At 39.5% G+C, this 17,559-nt stretch overlaps 3 protein-coding genes across 3 annotated transcripts; all 3 read right to left on the bottom strand.

Annotated features, from left to right (window-relative positions):
* Nucleotides 1-1,292: 1,292 nt before the first annotated feature.
* On the bottom strand, nucleotides 1,293-8,436 carry LOC103717661 (probable homogentisate phytyltransferase 2, chloroplastic). Its single transcript, XM_039120313.1, has 11 exons — nucleotides 8,082-8,436; nucleotides 7,649-7,770; nucleotides 7,371-7,517; nucleotides 6,911-7,136; nucleotides 5,892-5,965; nucleotides 5,604-5,696; nucleotides 4,319-4,436; nucleotides 3,940-4,002; nucleotides 3,052-3,084; nucleotides 1,757-1,835; nucleotides 1,293-1,668 (listed from the first exon to the last, which is right to left on the bottom strand). Exons 1-10 carry the CDS (start codon nucleotides 8,325-8,327, stop codon nucleotides 1,761-1,763), a joined length of 1,197 nt encoding a protein of 398 aa, XP_038976241.1. The 5' UTR covers nucleotides 8,328-8,436; the 3' UTR covers nucleotides 1,293-1,668; nucleotides 1,757-1,760.
* A 1,282-nt stretch (nucleotides 8,437-9,718) lies between these two features.
* On the bottom strand, nucleotides 9,719-12,922 carry LOC120107139 (40S ribosomal protein S28). The gene is made up of 2 exons (XM_039120314.1): nucleotides 12,815-12,922; nucleotides 9,719-10,123 (listed from the first exon to the last, which is right to left on the bottom strand). The coding sequence occupies exon 2, from the start codon at nucleotides 10,120-10,122 to the stop codon at nucleotides 9,925-9,927; it is 198 nt and encodes a 65-aa protein (XP_038976242.1). The 5' UTR covers nucleotide 10,123; nucleotides 12,815-12,922; the 3' UTR covers nucleotides 9,719-9,924.
* A 1,838-nt stretch (nucleotides 12,923-14,760) lies between these two features.
* On the bottom strand, nucleotides 14,761-16,816 carry LOC103717662. The gene is made up of 2 exons (XM_008806138.4): nucleotides 16,594-16,816; nucleotides 14,761-16,466 (listed from the first exon to the last, which is right to left on the bottom strand). The coding sequence occupies exons 1-2, from the start codon at nucleotides 16,769-16,771 to the stop codon at nucleotides 14,920-14,922; spliced, it is 1,725 nt and encodes a 574-aa protein (XP_008804360.2). The 5' UTR covers nucleotides 16,772-16,816; the 3' UTR covers nucleotides 14,761-14,919.
* Nucleotides 16,817-17,559: the final 743 nt, after the last annotated feature.

The following is a 17,559-nucleotide window of genomic DNA, read 5'->3' as shown; positions in this document are numbered from 1 at the left end:
CCCTCCCCCTCTTCCCGCCCACCTCTGCCTCCCCCTCATCCCTCTCCCCTCCTCCGCCTATTCACCCTCCTCCTCCTCCTCCCTCCTCCCTCCTCCTACTCCTCCACCCCTCTACCTCCGCCCCCCATCCCCATCCCCTCTTACTCTGCATCCCCCTCCGCCTTCTCCCCCTTCTTTGCCTCCTCCTCCACCCCCTATTCCTCCCTGCTCCCATTCCTCCTCCTCCTCCTACCCCTCCTCCCCCTTCTCCTCCACCTCCCCCTCCTCCTCCTCCTCCTCCACCTCCCCCTCCTCCAACTACCTCTCCTACCCCTCCCCCCTCCGCCGCCTCCTCCCCACCCTCCTACCCCTCCTCCCCTCCCCTCCGCCGAACAGAAGGATTCTGTTCGGTTGAGGGTTGCCGAACAGAAGCCTTCTGTTCGGCACTGGATCGCCGAACAGAAGCCTTCTGTTCGGCACCGTTCAGCCGAACAGAAGCATTTTGTTCGGCGATCCAGTGCCGAACGGAGCACGAAACGGAGGAGGAGGAAGGGGGGGGGGTGTACTGAGAAAATTTCAAGGGCAATATGGTAATTACACTAAAGGTTAGTTTGGGTATTTTTTTTTAATTTTTGGGGGGTGTCCTGAGCAATAGGGGGGGTGTATTTAGAACTGTCGCGCGGATTCCCTCTTCGCGGCTTCAAGTTCTCACCTATTTGCGTCCGATTAAAAATCATCCACCGTCCATTTACAGCAGTTCATGTACATACCGTCCGCTAAGAAATGGGAAGAGTTGATCGGTTCATGCCCATAAGAATTTCTCGTGCTACATGGCAAGGGGATTGATGCAACCGATCAAAGCATGTTCAATGTCTATTAGACAAGAGAGGAAATCAAATAACCCCATATTTCTGAAACTGCCTTGGCCTCAGTGAGTTGTATCTCACCCAGTAATTTTCAATTATATTTAAGCTTCTTTCTAAATGATGGAAATTAACTGCTTATTGGGTTACCTTTTTGTTGGAATGATAAAAATGAGTAAGAACAATTATCTACTTCTAAATTTAGAGTTTCGTCCCTTTTCCCAGTATCATCTTTCCAATGATTGCTTTAACTTTTAGTTTCACATTTTTTACATTTTTAGTGTTGATTTTTTCTTAATGCACTGTAATCTTTTCCATACAGACTGATCATTTTTCACACACACACACACACACACACACACACGCACGCACGCACGCACACACGCACATATACAAAGCCTGATCAATTTGACAGAACTATTCAATTGTCCATGGCAGCAATCATTTTAACATAGCAAAGTGATTAACATCAATATATGCTAAGAGAAATTAACAGATAATGAACTGTGGGTTCTTAACTAGGAAAATTGTAACATTCTTTAGGCACCACCAACACATTCCAAGCAATGGTTAAGCCGGTCCTGCGCATGCAATATATGGCAGTTTTTGAAATTATTAGGCTCTTCACTAATATAGCCACAAGTAGCAGGTATAAAACAAGTAAAAATGAGTTGTGATTAGGTTGAAGTATGTCTTGACAAGATCCTCTGCTCTTGCCCGGTCCATTCCTAGCAGCGAACCATGCTCATTAAAGATTGTTTTACGCCAACGATCTTGGGTCATCAGTTTTTGACTGCGCTTCTACTATGTGTGGATGAATCTCAAGCTGCCAAGGGAAACAAAACTCATAATCGCTCATTGTATCCAGATGTGGCAGAAAATGTAATTCCTACAATAAACTAAATAACTTTTACTTGGCTATATAAGCGGAAATATAATGTACTCAGCGTAGAAGAGGTTCCAAATAAACCGATAGAATTGCGAAATTGCTTCCTGCAAAACAGAAAAAAGAATTATATCGTATGGCGAGATGATGGTATATATGTTAGGTTTTTGATTGTACTATCTGGAATTTAATTGTGTATGGTAACTATGTAGTATGCACTTACAATCAAGAGCATCACCCAGCTAACTTTGTCCAGTAATTAGACAAGCAGTAAACCCAAGAAAAGGCAAAAACCATGCATGTACACCCGTATGTCTTTTGTTGGGAAGGCTTCCTTAGTATATTTTACGCATTGTTGGACTGACATATTTGTTCGATCGAATATAGGAAATATGTGATCAGAATTTGGATTCTCATATCCTTCAAATTTTCAAAAGAAAAAAGTCAGATACATATTGATCCTATACTCATGCTTTTCAGATCTTTCACTTCAACCTACAGTACGTAAATAATATTGATAAAAGATTTCATGGCCCAAATCAGATTTTATAACACGGATTACAGTCAAGAAAATTTAAAAAAAAAAAAGAAGAAGTCTTCTAGAGTATAAAGGCCCGCTTAAGGAGTGTTTGTAAATTACAGGACTTCATTTTTTTTGTTGGTTATGCTTGGACAAAAAAATCACATGCCTTCTGAATAGCACAGCTCAAATGGAAGAGTTTAATGCTGCAGTATCACTATCCCATTAAAATAACTAATTTTGTATAGTCTTATATCTTCTACAGGAAAAACACTGGGAGAAACAAGACATCAAATGACAAGGATTCAATCTGGGAATCTCCATCAAGTGGTGAAAACCATATGAAGTTGGAGATTACCTGTCATTTCTCTGTCCATCAAAAGATCACTTTCTAGGGTCTGAAGGGGAAATTAAAAAAAAAAAAACTCTTTTCTTAGCGACTACTGTTGCTTCTCCACTGATGCAAGATGGGAATCAGTTGCCAATAACTACTGACCTTTATGTTCTTTCTTTCTGCTAGCAATTTATTTAGCTAATGAAAGAGAGGGAGAGAGAGAGAGAGAGAGAGAGAGAGAGAGATCTTAGCATGCTTTACCATGCTTCTCTTCTACTGAATTTATAGGTAAAATCGAGATATTTGCACTTCTTGTGATGCATTAAAATGTTAATCCCTAATGCAGTCCCACATAAATAACATCACAGTCACACATAAATAATACCATTATTCCAATTCTTCATAAAACACAGCATATATAGGTAACTGAGAAAATGCACCTATCATGGAAAAAAAAAAAAAACTGTACCTTTGTATACTTCGCTTGTTCCAGAACCCATGCCTGAAACCATATGCACCAAGAAAAATAAAGTTAGTCCATTAAAAGATTGCCAACTGTTATTTAATAAAAGAAGGATACCCTTGAGCATATACAAATGCCATGTGAGTTATCAGGATGTATGCTGATTTTTCATAAGTAGGGGTTGCTGTGGTTTCAACATGAATAATTTACAGTGTGCATCATGGGAGCATTGGCCATGACAAGAACCAAGTAATTCTGTTATTACTTAATGTGGTTGTAAGTAGCAAAAACAGTGTTGCAATCATTACATCCACGGATGATCTCCAGCATAAGCTTCAGAACTTTTTTTTCAAAGGGTTTTTTGTTGTTTCGATTGTTGGATCCACTTTGTGCAGATATTTGTTTTTGCAGATTGATAAGGTTGCAAAAGCATTAATTCTGAAGGATTTGTACTTTCTATACATATTATTATGTTTCTCATTTGGCATTAATATAGTTCATCATTTCTTGCTAGTATGCTGGTTACCAACAAAAAAATAGCATGAAAATTTTAATTAGCAGCAATCCTTTTTAATTTTAAGAATCTCTTTTGCCATTCCTAAATTAATTTTTGATCAAATAATTTCAAATATTAATATATAAGCCTTTTTGTCTTGGATGAGAAAAAAGAAGAAATTTGTTCTTTACTCATGGAAAAGCAATAAGAAAAATTAGCACTGTTGATTATTGCCCTCGCCACTTCACTACATCAACTCTCATACAATGTATGCACTAAATAGAAAAAGTCGCAGGAAGCAAATCATGCAGATCCTGGGGCATAGTGAGGCACTACTCAGGGAAATATATATGTAATGTATGTATGCACTAAAGTTAATAAAACATTCAAGAAAAGACCTGGAGAATCAACCCTAATGCAAAGATAGCGTGCGCCGGCACCATGATGCTGCGCCTGAAAATCTGCAATGCAAAAGGACAGCTTTCAAGCCATGATTTTGAAAAGGGATGGTTGTATAATTCAGTTTGCATATCTCCAGAATAAAATATCACAAAGTGTTCAGCTTCAAGCACTGGACCTGATCCAATAAAAAAATTGACAACCGAGGAAATCACTTCTTATGTTAACTTTGTCATCTATTACTCTTACATGGACAAAAACTCCCAGATTCTAGACCACTTGAAGAAAAACCATCCCGATATTAGGTACTAGAACAATTAAATAGATCAAGGAGAAATCAGAACCCACAATAAAGGGTTCAAAAATAAATATGTTCACCTGAGGCATATAAATTGCTACAAGAATAGCACCCAGATAATTTGCCAGCAAAAGCCCAGAACCAAGAAATGCAATATTTCTGACTCCAAGCCTTGTTGCCAAGGTTGATATTTGAAATCTACAAGAAGAATGAAAAGCATGAAGCCAGAAAAAAAAAACACTTAAAGTATATACAACCACAGCAAACATAAAATTGCATGGTACAAATATTCAATATACAACAGACAGTATCTTGAATTCTTGATTGTTTATAATCAAAAGAAAGAAATACGGAAATATTGCTGAAGCACCGTCTACCTGGTATGCCACATGTGGCATTTTAAGTTGCAGGAAGCCTAAATTATTGGGAGTGCAATGGTATTTTGTTCTAGAAAATAACTTGTCCACATGGGTGAATGTTAGATGTGGTTGGCTTCCAACCAATTTAGGTTGATGAGTTGAGATGGTATTTTCTAAGCATGCAACAGATCTTTGTCTCGCCCAGCATAATCAAAGACAAAGCTTTCAATTGCATTTAAGCTCAATCAATAAACCAAAATCACCTAGCTTAATAAATATAATGGATTCATGGCACCACATTCTGCACTATAAAAGATGAAATGACAATCCAAAAGGCAAAAACAGGATTTTACTCTATATCACGAAAGAATTAATCAGGAAGATTCAAGGTGCGGACACTAAAGATATTATAAAAAAATAAGATGGGGAGAAAGAAGCATGAAAACATGAACAATCAAGCAGGCAACAGCATCTGTTATCAAGGAAAAAACTTGAAATTTAAGGTTAAGGACCAAGAAGTAAGAACTTACTGGGACATGCAGGCAACATTTACAATAATGGTATGCAAGCCTAAAGAGCATGTGCCCACACTAGGTGCACATGAATATACAAGCATAATGCATATCAAATGATGAAAAAGTAGATAAATAAAAGAATTCAACAACGACAACATAACAAACATATCTAATGCATGTATATCTGTAATAGGCTATTATGCTAATATCTGTCACTGCCACATAAGTCAAGCAGGACAAAGACCAAATACTGACTTTTATATAAATTTTCTGTTCTTAATGAAAATTTGGCAAGGATCTATCAAGTGACCCGTTAATAGGCACTGCAAGAGAACTATTCTAAAACAGGAAAATGGTTGCTTTATCAATTTGATAACAAGACTGGACTTTGAGAAATTTATGAGGGCAGAAATGCAACACAGCTGCAAAATGACATGAACAAGCAGGCATCTCATGCAATCCACGACTACAGGGCATTCCAAGTGACTCACTTGCGGTCCCCCTCGACATCTGGAAGATCTTTGGTTATAGCAATAACCAAAGCAAATACCGTGACAAAGGTTGTGATGAAAGCAACAGGTGAGCTGCAGATAGAAAGACATTACATGGAGTTAGACATCACCATGATCTCTAGATGCATCTGCAGTGAGATGCACAAGCAACTTTTACTTGTTTGTTTGATAATATATGGGTATTAATTTGAGTATGTTATACATTTAAATTTGAACTTATAATATAGGTTACCTAGCAATATTTCGAAACAACGAACAGATTTTTACCTCCATTTGAATGTAAGACCCAATGCAGCTCTAGTAGCATAATATACACCAAAATTCAGAAGAAAACCACGTACCTATGAAAACATGATTAGCAAAAATACGGAAAAAAATGATCAGGATAAGCATTGTTCAGGTGATACTAATAAATCAAGTCAAATCCTAAAAAACAAATTATTAGAATATAACAGGCAAATACATCCATAAGGAAGTGGAATGGCATTTCTTTTGTACTTCGTCCAAGAATTCTCTCATATAATTTCAATTTTACCAATTCATGAATCAAAATAAAGGGCTAAATAATTTTTCATGCATATTACATTGCAAATTTCTCAAATGGTTCTGCTGTTTTTATCACTTGTCGCATTTATGAGGTTAAAAATGGATAAAAACCACTTGATGTAAGACAAAAGCTACGCAAGTTTGAAAAAAAAGTGATATGCTAAAAGGTTTTATTAAAATCAAGTAACTAAGAAAGAAAGATTTTAAAAATTCCAGTAATTCAAATTAGAACAGGTTCAGATAAACATTAGAAAAGCAAAAAAGAGACAAAAAGATAGAATAGACAATGATGGAAATCCAACAATATGCATCTACAAAAAGTAAGTAGCAAAAACCCAGCATAACACCATTTCTAATATTGCTTTTAGGGGGAAAAGTCATCAAGTAGCTTGCAGATTCACAAGGCATTGTGGTTTTAGAACCAATGATGCAAAACTGTCAATCCACACTCCACCATATCAGGAGCTATAGATACCAACTGTACAGATTGCATGGTACACATGCACAGTTGTATACATCCTTGTGTCGGATGTATCTGTTGTAAAAAACTGTTTCACTATTTGCTCACTAACTGATTATTTCATCCATTTGCATTCACCCCAACACTTGTTCATCCAGTATCATTCTTTGATCATGTTAAAAAAATTGACTGCAGCTTTGTTGCACTCAGAACTTTAGAATGAATAAGAGTAAGCATACATTCAGGAGGAAACAAGAGAAAAATGAATTGCAAAGCATACCGTGGCAATAATAAGAAATGCCACAACAGGATATCTCTTTAATCTAAATGGAGGAACAGAATATATAGTGCCAAGGAAAAGTCCCAGAGAGTATAGAGAAGAAATGAATGACCCAAAGTTCCATCCGACGATCAGGAGGCCAGCAGCTGCAAAAAATAACACCAAAAACCACGCTGACTCAACTGAGAGGTCCCCTGCAGCTATAGGCAAATATGGCTTGTTCACCCTGTAACAGCAAGAACATGATAAGCATGCATATATGGATAAATATAGATGGTTGCATCAATTGAGGGCTTTCAGGAAGCGCATAGGAGAAACAGAAGGTATTTGCTAAAGCAGCATAAGGTCAAAACAGAAGATCTCATGCGAGTTCTTTGACTTACGAAGAGTACGACACATATATGGAGTTGAACAGCACTTATGCACATAAGGTAAAATGCACGAATATAGTTCAACATACTTGTCTATTCCAATATCATAAATCTGATTGATTCCAACAATATAACCATTGCCGCAGATAAGTGCTATAAGTCCGTAGAATGCTTTGAATGTCAACCGCCAATTTATCAGCTCCGGGCTCTCTACCAGAGCTCTTGCAACCAAAGCTCTGTCATCAAGCAAAGATGTACAGGAGAGAAGGGTACAACAATCAGAACTAGAAAGAGCTGCAAGCAAGAATGATGTTAAAGAAATCAATGATTAAACGATATTAGCTCAGCCAAGATTTTAATTACTTACATGGAACCCAAAGCAGTCCCACGGATGGTATGAGGCCTTAAAAACCTCCAACATGAATCTCTCAATTCTGAAATTTTTTCTGACAATGGATTAGACCCAGCAGCACTAGCTTGAGAACACGCCTGACCACGATACCAAGTTAATTTGAGCTTTCTTCTTCCATTATAGGAATTCTTTTAACAAAAAGTTTATATAACTAATTTCATTACTTTCTTCCCTTTTTTTTATGTGTCACTAACAATAATTGGTAGTTGTATCCTGATTCTTCTCGGGGAAAAACATAAAAAGACTAACAATAATTGCAAGTTGGAACATCTATTCAGCATGCGGCAAAGTAATAATCCGTTCATCGATCATCCAACCAAGTAAGAGCATGACCCGAGAATCGAGTACATGCTAGAAATTTGAATGTTCGAGGGCGAATGCGGGGTACCTTGATAGAGAAGCGCGTCTGGCGTCCGCCAGCATGGGCTTTGCTGCGAGAAACGGCGCGCGAAACGGAGAAAGGATTCGAGAGAGCGCGGAGAGAAGCGATTGCGCTGGCGGGGAGAAGAGGAGGCCGAGGGCGGTGGAAGCTGGCCAAGTGGCGCGCGGTAGTGAAGCGAGGACAGGAAACTGGACGAGAGCCGGGATGAGAGGAGGGAGAGGTGGGTGAGAAGGAGGAGGAGGAGAGAGCCATGGGGGAGAGCTTGGAGTACTCTCGTCTCGCCTTATAATTGCGTTGCTCTGCCTCTCATCCGCACAGCGGGAGCTGCCGCTCTTTTAGCGGACCTGATCTTAGTTGGGCGTTGGAGGAAATGCTCTCTGTCCAAACGTTGATCCAATAACATGGCTTCATCATCAATCCGTTACAATATTATTTAATTTTTTTAATTGCGTAAAATAAAAGAAATAACAGGATCAACGCACTTTTTCTCGGTTCCTAAAGCAGGATAAACTGCCATAAATGCCTATAAAAAAAAAAAAAGTAACGAAAAGCGATCCATATGAAAATCCTCATGCAGAGTTCAGGAATATTCGAGTTCTAGATTTAGTTCACTCACTCAGGACCAGAGAGTAGAACCATCTTGTCATCGAATTAGATCAATTTTCAGTCAATGCACAAGATTTACTGTAAATCGACGCCTCGGAAAATTAGTATGGTACAAAGAACAAATTAAGTGAATTAACTCCTGATTTCAGTCATAAATAGAGTCCACCTGAGCTCAGAAGGAAGCATTCCAAGTTCAAATTAGCAATGGGATTAATTCGTTGTCATACAAACCCGATGCGTGCATCGAATTGATAGACGCTTTCTTCGTTTTACAAATTTGAGATGCCACCACCAAAAAGTATTAGAGCTTAACCTGAGAGACGCCACCCGTATGTCCAGTTTGAGAATTCAAAGCTGGAAAGGTATCAACATTTGCTCTTACTCAAAATTTACAGGCACTGTAGGAAGGCATTCAAGCCAGAGGAGAAACTGCATTCAGACATGTAAAGCCCTAAGAGTGTGAGGATGAAGGAAGAACTCACAGATGATGCTATTAGGAACCAAGCCCCCAAGGGAGGACTTTTCTACAGAGTCAGCGAAGGGGTTTTTATTGACTCAGTTTCCTGCCGAGTCTCATGCATTTCTGTACCAGGTCCAAACACTAGAACAAGCATATCAAATTTCAATTCCATATTGTTGCTTCGCATTCTACTCTGATTTCTACTTACATTATATCTTATTCCTGTAAACCATGTATGCCGTGAGATTCTCCATGATGGAACTGCAGCTGGTAGCATCAGGGATCAAAATCAACCGTGTCATAAGCATTTCTCAGGCACTTCAACAATATTACTCTAAACACAACCTGAAGATGGCCAGGGATGATACCGGCCTAAAGTGCAGTTGTTCAATGCCAAAATATAACAGCAAGATCCCAATTACAGAGCATCAAATAATTTTGACTAGAGAGGGCAGCGACACATCTTGGCCTAAGAAACATTTGCGAAGTCGTTGATCTGTCTCCCAACAAATTCATAAATTGAAGCCTGTGATTTGTCGCACAAATAGGAAACATAACATTTTTGTAGCACAGGGTCTAGTTTCAGAAACCTTCATAAGAGCAAAAACTAAGATAAATTCAAAACAAGAAACAAACGAACCATGTTGCACTTTGGCTTTGTAGCGACAGGCAAAATCCAAAAACCAGTGCTAGTACTAAATGGAAAACATAATAAAAGGCAACAAGATGCCCCATTTTAGAAACATCCCATAAATGTAGGCATGATCAGACCATGCAGTACCATCAGCGCAGCCTCCTAGCTTCCCTTTCGGACTCGAGAAGGGTAAGGACATCACCTTCCCTAACTGGGCCCTTCACGTTCCTCATGATAAGTCTATTTTGATCGTCCAAAAACTTAACCCTGACCTGGGTCACCTGACCTCTTGATCCGGTCCGGCCCATCACTTTAACCACAACAGCAAGCTTAACTTGAGTATCCATGCTGCATACACACAGGTAACATGTAACACAATCAAATATAATTATAGCAGATAAAAATTTTCAAATGTGATATATTAAAAAAAAATGAGAAATGGAATCCAATGATGAGAATAAATTAAAGAAAGAGGGGAGCTGAGCTGATCTGAACACGAAGTTTAGTGAAATAATTTACAGTGACAGAAATATGTTCACGAAAGCTAGAAAGAAATAGAATAACAAGTAATACAAATGGGTCATTACGAAAACATAGCAGGCGGCAATGCACTATCAGATCTGGTGATATTGGCATGAGCACTAATATTCAGTGGCCTTCTGCAGCAGACAAATATCATGCATGTTCGTGCGCATTTATAGGCAAATACATGGCTGGACTTCGCTTACTGACTACAGAAGCATGGCATATGATTTATCCAGCATGTCTAAATTGTCTTAACTACAATTTTCTATACTTAATGTGATTCTAAATGCAAATTCTACTTGCACCCGTAGTCAATCTAAATGGTTTAAATATCTTGAAAAGCAAGCATTGCAATATCAAAATTATTAGACCATTGTTATAATGCGCATTACAATTTTCTTACATACTTGATCATTTTGGAGAATGCTTTAGACCATTTTGCACCCAATACCATCTAGTAATTCTAAAATAAAGACTGTAAATATTAACAGTATCTAAGATAGAAACAACGAAGCAACAACAGATGGGGCTGCAAAAAAAGAAATATTGAATCTCTATCCTATTCTCCTGAAAAACTATACAATGTTCTAAAACATGTTAATTGTCAAAAGCCATGTTTCAATTCTTACAAAGAAATATTAGTAAATGTTGCATTCAGAATTATTCACACCTACCCTCACTTCTCTCCAGAGACTGTCCAATTATTAAGAGATATAAAGCAAACTTCTGAATGCCGGAAAATTCTAAAATTGTAGCTCTTAGTTTAGACAACTTGTCCCTGCTTAAAGTCTGGTCACATTTTGTTGGGCAGAAAATGCTTGGGACCACAAACAGTAGACACTACAAAAGCGTTTGCAACACTAGAAAACCTTTGACTAGACAAGGTCGGCAATCATTAAACAGTTCTAGATATAAATATCAAATAACATAAATACATCACGGTGAAACCAATGCACACAACTCAAAAAAAATATAAAACAAAAGACACCAAGAAGGGGGAGAAAGACAAAAGCAAATCTGAGTGGCACATGTACTTTTGGTTAACAAAACATCAGGACATTAGGACTTGATGGCTACAATCAAAGAATGCAGATGTAGTAAATGTGGATCCAAGAAGCAGTACATACAATGTTACTCAGAGTTCAGAGAATTGCAGGAGGATGGTTTAAATTGATCTGACCAATCTAAAAGAAAATTGAAAGCCAATGAAAAAATCATGGAAAAGCATACTAAGTCGGAAATTATATATGACGGTAACCAAAAGCTCTCCACATAAAAATTGCATGACAACAGATTGTTTCCTATTACATTAAATTTTAATTGTCAGGCACTACTATTATCAAATTTCATCCATAAAAAGAACGCATGCCGCATCATGAATATATAGACATGCATGAAACCAAAATTAACTTTGCTACAGAAAATAACCTGATCATTTTTTTAACATATAAATACCTATAGATATGGTGAAATAGTAATTCTTGAAGCTAAAATTCATTTCATAGCAAGCAGTTCCCTGCATTAGCCCCTTTATAGGTGAGATTTTCAGCCTGAAAAAAAGCTACTACCTACAATGTTTGCAACAACTCTTTACAGAAGTAAATTTATCCTTGGATCAACCAAGACACTCAAGATAGAAAAGGGAGGTAGAAAGTTTAAATTGTATTGCATAAGGTGAACCATGTTGATCATTCATGTAGTCAAGCAATGACTTGATCCACCAAGTTTTTGTTTTAGAAAAACACTGATTGGCTGAATAGCATATTACATACCCACTAGCAAGCAATTAGTTAAAAAGGAAAAGTAGGCCAGAATCTAAAGTAGTTGGAAAATCCTAAGTCAAATAGGATGAACCTATTAACTTTTGATGACGTTTTTTTGGAAAAAAACTTTCTTTCTAGCTGAGAAGAAAATCAGAAATTTCTGATAAAGCAGAGACCCGGAGAAAGGCCAAATCTGCAATAATAAATCCTTCAAGCATCGATCTGTCTATACTCGAAATACTAGCAGGGAATCTACAATCATCGACACAAAGATACAAATTGGGCTATCACACAGGTCGATCCAAATTAAGCAAAGAGCAGAACTTTAATATATAATCGGTATCTACCATGGAGCCAATTGATTTCTAGCCTTGAAACAATCCCTAACTCGTAAGCAAGTAATTAACCAATCATTATATAAGCAATCCGATCAAACCCCCCCCCCCCCCCCACCAAGAAAAAAAACACACACCGACCAAAACAAAACAAAACAAAACATATTTGGGGAAAATTCATAAATCGTACTGTAAGATAATCTATAGATCCATACAAACAACAGAGCATTAAACACTATACCTCCAGATCGACTGAGCAGTTAAAAAAAAAAAGCAACTAAAGTATCAAATTAATCTCAAATAAACTAGAAATCAATATGAGAAAAAACGAGAGATATTCCGAATCACAGCGACCAAAAGATTGTGTTTTGAGAACAAAAAAGAGGGTTTATTAGGGTTCAGAACGATCTACCAACCTCTCTGGTAGCGAGGAAGCGCCGAGGCGGTATGGGGCTCGAGAGTTGGAAGGCGGCCACGAATAGGTGGAAAACCCTAGTTCCGGAGGCACATGTATACTGGATGTTCGAAGCATTAACCTTCGATTTCCGAGAATTCACGAGTCTGCCCCCGCACACGCGGCACCGGCACGTGCCAGTCCGATGTGAGATAAGGCACATGAACCCGATAAATTGAGCGGTATCCAAAATAATTTGAAGTCTGAATTGTTGGAGATGTACAGATAAAATATTTTAGGACATAGGTTTTGAAACATTGGCTTACTTGATGGGCTGGAATGTAAGCTCGAGATGGAAAATTGGCGACCCTATAGTCCTTTTATCGGTGGTCTAATACTTCTCTTGTGGTCTGACATAATTTAGGACCTTCTTTGCTCTAATTTTTCTCTTTTGCTTGATGATATCGACCTTATATGATTTGGCAAGTATAATAGGGGGTTGAGGAACCCATTATGGCTGCTTCTATAATAGTCATGATGTTGTTATTTAAAATTTTGGTGGGTGCATGAACTATGGATACAATTCTATTTATTTGGTTGATCGAGCCATTAGGATTGGCTCGTTTTAAAAAGATACTAACAAAATAGCTTCAAAATAAATAGTTTTTATTTTGCATGAAGAAATTTGATAGTTGTAGAGTTGATCAAGTCATCATCAAACAAATCGTCTCCACTAATTGCAGCTTTTGATTTTTTTTGTTTTTAAAAGATATTGAAACAACTATGATGAAGATTTTCTCTGTCCTCCTGCCAAAGCAGTATCAAGATAGAGTACATCTAAAATGGAATCATATACTGGGTAAAGTTGTGCTTCTTCCATTTGCGAAATGGTACTCCCAAAAAAATTTTAACCTATTTGTTGATGAATTCTTTAGCTCGAGGATAATTTAGAAATTTTCTTTGTAGCTTTGTCCTCTCGAGACGTCTATGGCTTTTATGTTCCAAATGATCTCCATGCAAACACAAAGATTTCTTCCTGCAAATGATGTAAGCAATGCGAGAATTCATCAATACGGGTTTAAATTCATTTCTTCCAATTCTTGCAAGCATCCGAGAGATAGATATCAATGGTTAGACATTTTCTAGGATAAATGCCAAAGGCCTCTCTATTCATTGAGGTTATGTGCCAAATTAAAACACTACTTTTTGTCCATTTGATTGCCTTTCGGGTGAGAATATGCTCACCATCCCACTCTTGGAACCAAAAATTGGTAACATGAGATAGGTAGAATTGGGTAGAGGTTCAATTAATTATTACGGACTCTTGCTTCTGCCACCTACTTAGGATGGTTAAAGTTGTGCTCTGTTTCCATAGAAGCTCTGTACATAGGAGTTTCCCTATGGAGCCAACTTAAGCCACAACCAACTGTAAAGCTTGAGCCACCCATACAAACGAGCCTAAAATAACATCTTCTGCAGTGCAAATAGAAATCACTTTATAGTTTGTTTCTTCCTTCCCTCGGCTATGCATCTTAATCTATCCTCTCCTTTCTATTTCCATCCATTCTGCTTCATAACAGCTATGACCTCTTCCTAATTATATCGGCAGTGTCTCTCCTCTTTCATAACCATTCCACTCTTTTGTCATATAATTTACATCATTCATACAATTGTGCCTATTTCTGTGTGCTGTTCGCTATCTTTTGTTTGACATTTTTTTCTCTAATACCCTACGAGGCTTTGTTAATTTTCACTCATATTGATGCTTATTTTTTAAGAAAGCATATGCACAAATCAGTACTCTCAGAACCAACTTTCTTATCGAGTACGTAGGTTTAAATGTGGAAGTCTAGTCAAATAATTGAAGTGTCAGACACGCCAGCAGCATCAATTTTAGCTTCTTTTTGTTTTTTTGTTTTTGGAGTAAATGAGGGAGTAAGGTTCTTCCCCAAGTATTATTATCGAAGCTTAATTAATTTGTTTTTGTTTCATTAGAAACCCATAAATATCTACATATTCCATGCATGATACATCCTTACAGTCCCCAACCCAATAAAGATAAACAATGACGATCGAGATAATTATAACAGCAATGATATATATCAAAGTACGCAGTAGAAATCCTAATTAACGTTCATCCGTGTACCAATTGCTCTTCATCTTTGGTCCTGTAGGCCCTTCCTCCCCTAGCACTTCATCAGGGAGTCTCTCGACCATCTTCCTCAGTGCAGCCTTGAGCTTCCCAGGTAGCAGCTTCGCCACCTTGTTGATCTCCTTCGCAACGTCGTAGGTGATCTTCGGACCCCACTCCCGCTCGTAGTTTAGCCATGGCGGCTCCGTGACCGCGGACCCCATGTATTCCGCCGCCACCACCTCAAACCTCTCCCCAGTGTCCATCCTATTCTTCCCTTTCGCAGTGTCATTCCTTATACCAATCCCAGACGTAGAATTCCCTTCTAGGACTAGTCCTGCCTTTGAATAATTAGCATGGCCATGCAGCGAAGAATAGACCACAGGCTTGTTCCCTCCTTCGAACTCTAGCTGTGAGGCCTCCACCCAAGTTCCAGCGCTGTGCTCCGAGAAGTAGACCCTCCATAGTTCCCCACTAAAATTGCTCACCCTCAAGGTAACATGCTCCCAATCACTCACATGCTCGCCTATCCTCCCTAATGAGAGGTTGATTGGCCCCACCTTAGCCTTTGCAGGCCCATTGAAGGGATAAAAGATCCATATAGCTATGTCTGTGAACGTCGCACCGAGCATCGGCTTGACATGGAGATAGACCTTCGAGCTCGGGATATCGCCTTTCTTAACTTCATCTTTCTGTCTGCTTTCGTCCGCGGGAAGGTCCATCCAGTAGGCGCCATCGTTCGAGCCTCCCTGGGGGAGGTTCGAGCCATTCGATGCGATTGGAGCGGGATTTGGGTTCCCTTTCTCGTAGAGCAGCGCGCCGTTGTCGAAGAACCAGCTTACCGAGGAGGGGAGAAACTCCTCATCCGGGTGCAAGTAGATCACTGGGGAGTAGGCTTGCATTATGGCTTGAATCTGGCCGAGGTTGGGCATGGAGTAGTCGAAGTTGGAGTCTTTGTTCTTCAGACAAGCTACGGTGGAAGAGCCGGGAGAACCATTGGCTTGGGCCTTGAACGTTCCCACCCACACGCCAAGGGCTTGGATGCCCCTTTCGGCTGGCCTCAGGCCACTGACACCGAATCCATCCTTGTCCCATATCAATTCCTCGTCCTCGCATGCGTCGGTGAGGTCGGCACGGACGCACCGGACTTCGTCTAGGGATGGCTTCTCCGACGAGTTTGTGACAAGGAGGCCAACGGCTTTATAGCCTTCGGGTGGTGCTGGTAGCCAGAAGTAGCCATTGCCATCTTGCTTAATGTTGGAAGACTCGCTGCTCCACAGGAGCGTGTAGTCCACGGGCTTCGCGAGGGTTCCTTCACAGCTCGTGTCCCTTCCGACGAGGACCCAGCCGAAGAGAGGCCGGTTGTTGGGTTGGGCGTAGCAGCCTAGAACAGAGAAGCCGGTGGGGATCGGCGAGGGCACGAAGACGGTAGCACCACTGTCATCTTGGCCTCCTTCGTGAGTAGCCCACACCTTTGCGAACGTAGAGACTTGGCAGACCTCTAGGCCTCCAAGATCTATGATCCCCTTGCCAAATCCGCCACCTGAAGCAATCCAAATTCCAATCGTATTACGAAAGAAGGAAACAACGATGATCGAAGATAGCTTGCAAACCAAATGCATGCAGTGCAGCTATATATAAGCTTATCATGGCTAGGTTTAATTTTTTACCTGATGGCCAAGATGGTGGTGGAGAGGGCAGCTTGAAGGAAGAAGACTCAACGGGCAGAAACCTCGTTTCCAAGGAGGTGGTGGGGAGCGCAACGCAGTTTCCCATGGTCGGAGAAGTTGAGACTTCTGAAGGGGCATTAGTCATGGAAGGAAAGGATATAGGTGGGAACGGAAGCATATGCTTTCTTAAAGTTGTAGTTGATCTAATTATCGATTAGTTGCTCTTTCCATGGAAATTCGATATAAAGCTAATTAAGCTTGTGCTTGGACTGATTCATTCTATTTCTACGAGTATAAGTAACAGAGAAGGTGGCTGTAACGTGCACGGAAGATTGCTTCCAAGTCCTAAGTTGGTTGGGAGCTGGCCGAAGCTATTGCTCACTTGGAGCTTTTGGTTTTCTGGCCTTCCTAGCTACTTGTTAGGGAGTGCTTTTAAGCTTCGAGAGCTCTTCCTGAGCTTCTGTGTTTGGATTATAGATTTGAGTGATAACCAATATGTATGGCATAGCATAATCCTAAGGAACATCTTTGTTGAGATGGCGACAGCAGAAAGTATCGTCTATTTGACTATACTTGTACAGAAGTTTAGGAATCTAGAAGTGTGGCTGGATGCGAAGCACTTGTTCCTTTAATGGTGCTTATTTACCGGATCTCCTTTAATGAGTTAGTGCTGGGGTCCTACTAAAAGGTCACCTTTGGGTGATGGGAGATTAATTAGCTGATAATAATGAGCTTAAACATCTGCTAAAATTGTTTTATTCCAAGGGAAAGTACGATTTTTGCGTTACTTTTCCTCTTTAGTGTTCTCAAATTTGAGCTTAGTTGGATCCACTGTAAGTCGTTTTCTAATTGCACGAACCATGTTGGGAATCTTGAGCTGGCCCTGATCACTTTACATTGACCTAGTTAACTTTGCAATGGTATTGTCCTTCATCAAAAAAAAAAAAAAAAACACTTCGCAATGGT

This window comes from Phoenix dactylifera, unplaced genomic scaffold (assembly GCF_009389715.1).
Source record: "Phoenix dactylifera cultivar Barhee BC4 unplaced genomic scaffold, palm_55x_up_171113_PBpolish2nd_filt_p 000774F, whole genome shotgun sequence".
NCBI lineage: Eukaryota > Viridiplantae > Streptophyta > Magnoliopsida > Arecales > Arecaceae > Phoenix > Phoenix dactylifera.
Note: the sequence above shows the minus strand (reverse complement) of the source record. Positions and strands in the feature narration are given on the sequence as shown.

Excerpts from the sequence above, each read along its gene's own strand:
- LOC103717661 (XM_039120313.1), bottom strand. The coding sequence starts at position 8,327 with ATGGCTCTCTCCTCCTCCTCCTTCTCACCCACCTCTCCCTCCTCTCAT. Across the intron at positions 7,518-7,648 it reads GGGACTGCTTTGGGTTCCAT|AGCTTTGGTTGCAAGAGCTC; the intron begins GTAAGTAATTAA and ends GCTTGATGACAG. Across the intron at positions 4,003-4,318 it reads TAGCAATTTATATGCCTCAG|ATTTTCAGGCGCAGCATCAT; the intron begins GTGAACATATTT and ends TTTGCATTGCAG.
- LOC120107139 (XM_039120314.1), bottom strand. The coding sequence starts at position 10,122 with ATGGATACTCAAGTTAAGCTTGCTGTTGTGGTTAAAGTGATGGGCCGG.
- LOC103717662 (XM_008806138.4), bottom strand. The coding sequence starts at position 16,771 with ATGCTTCCGTTCCCACCTATATCCTTTCCTTCCATGACTAATGCCCCT. Across the intron at positions 16,467-16,593 it reads ACCACCATCTTGGCCATCAG|GTGGCGGATTTGGCAAGGGG; the intron begins GTAAAAAATTAA and ends GGATTGCTTCAG.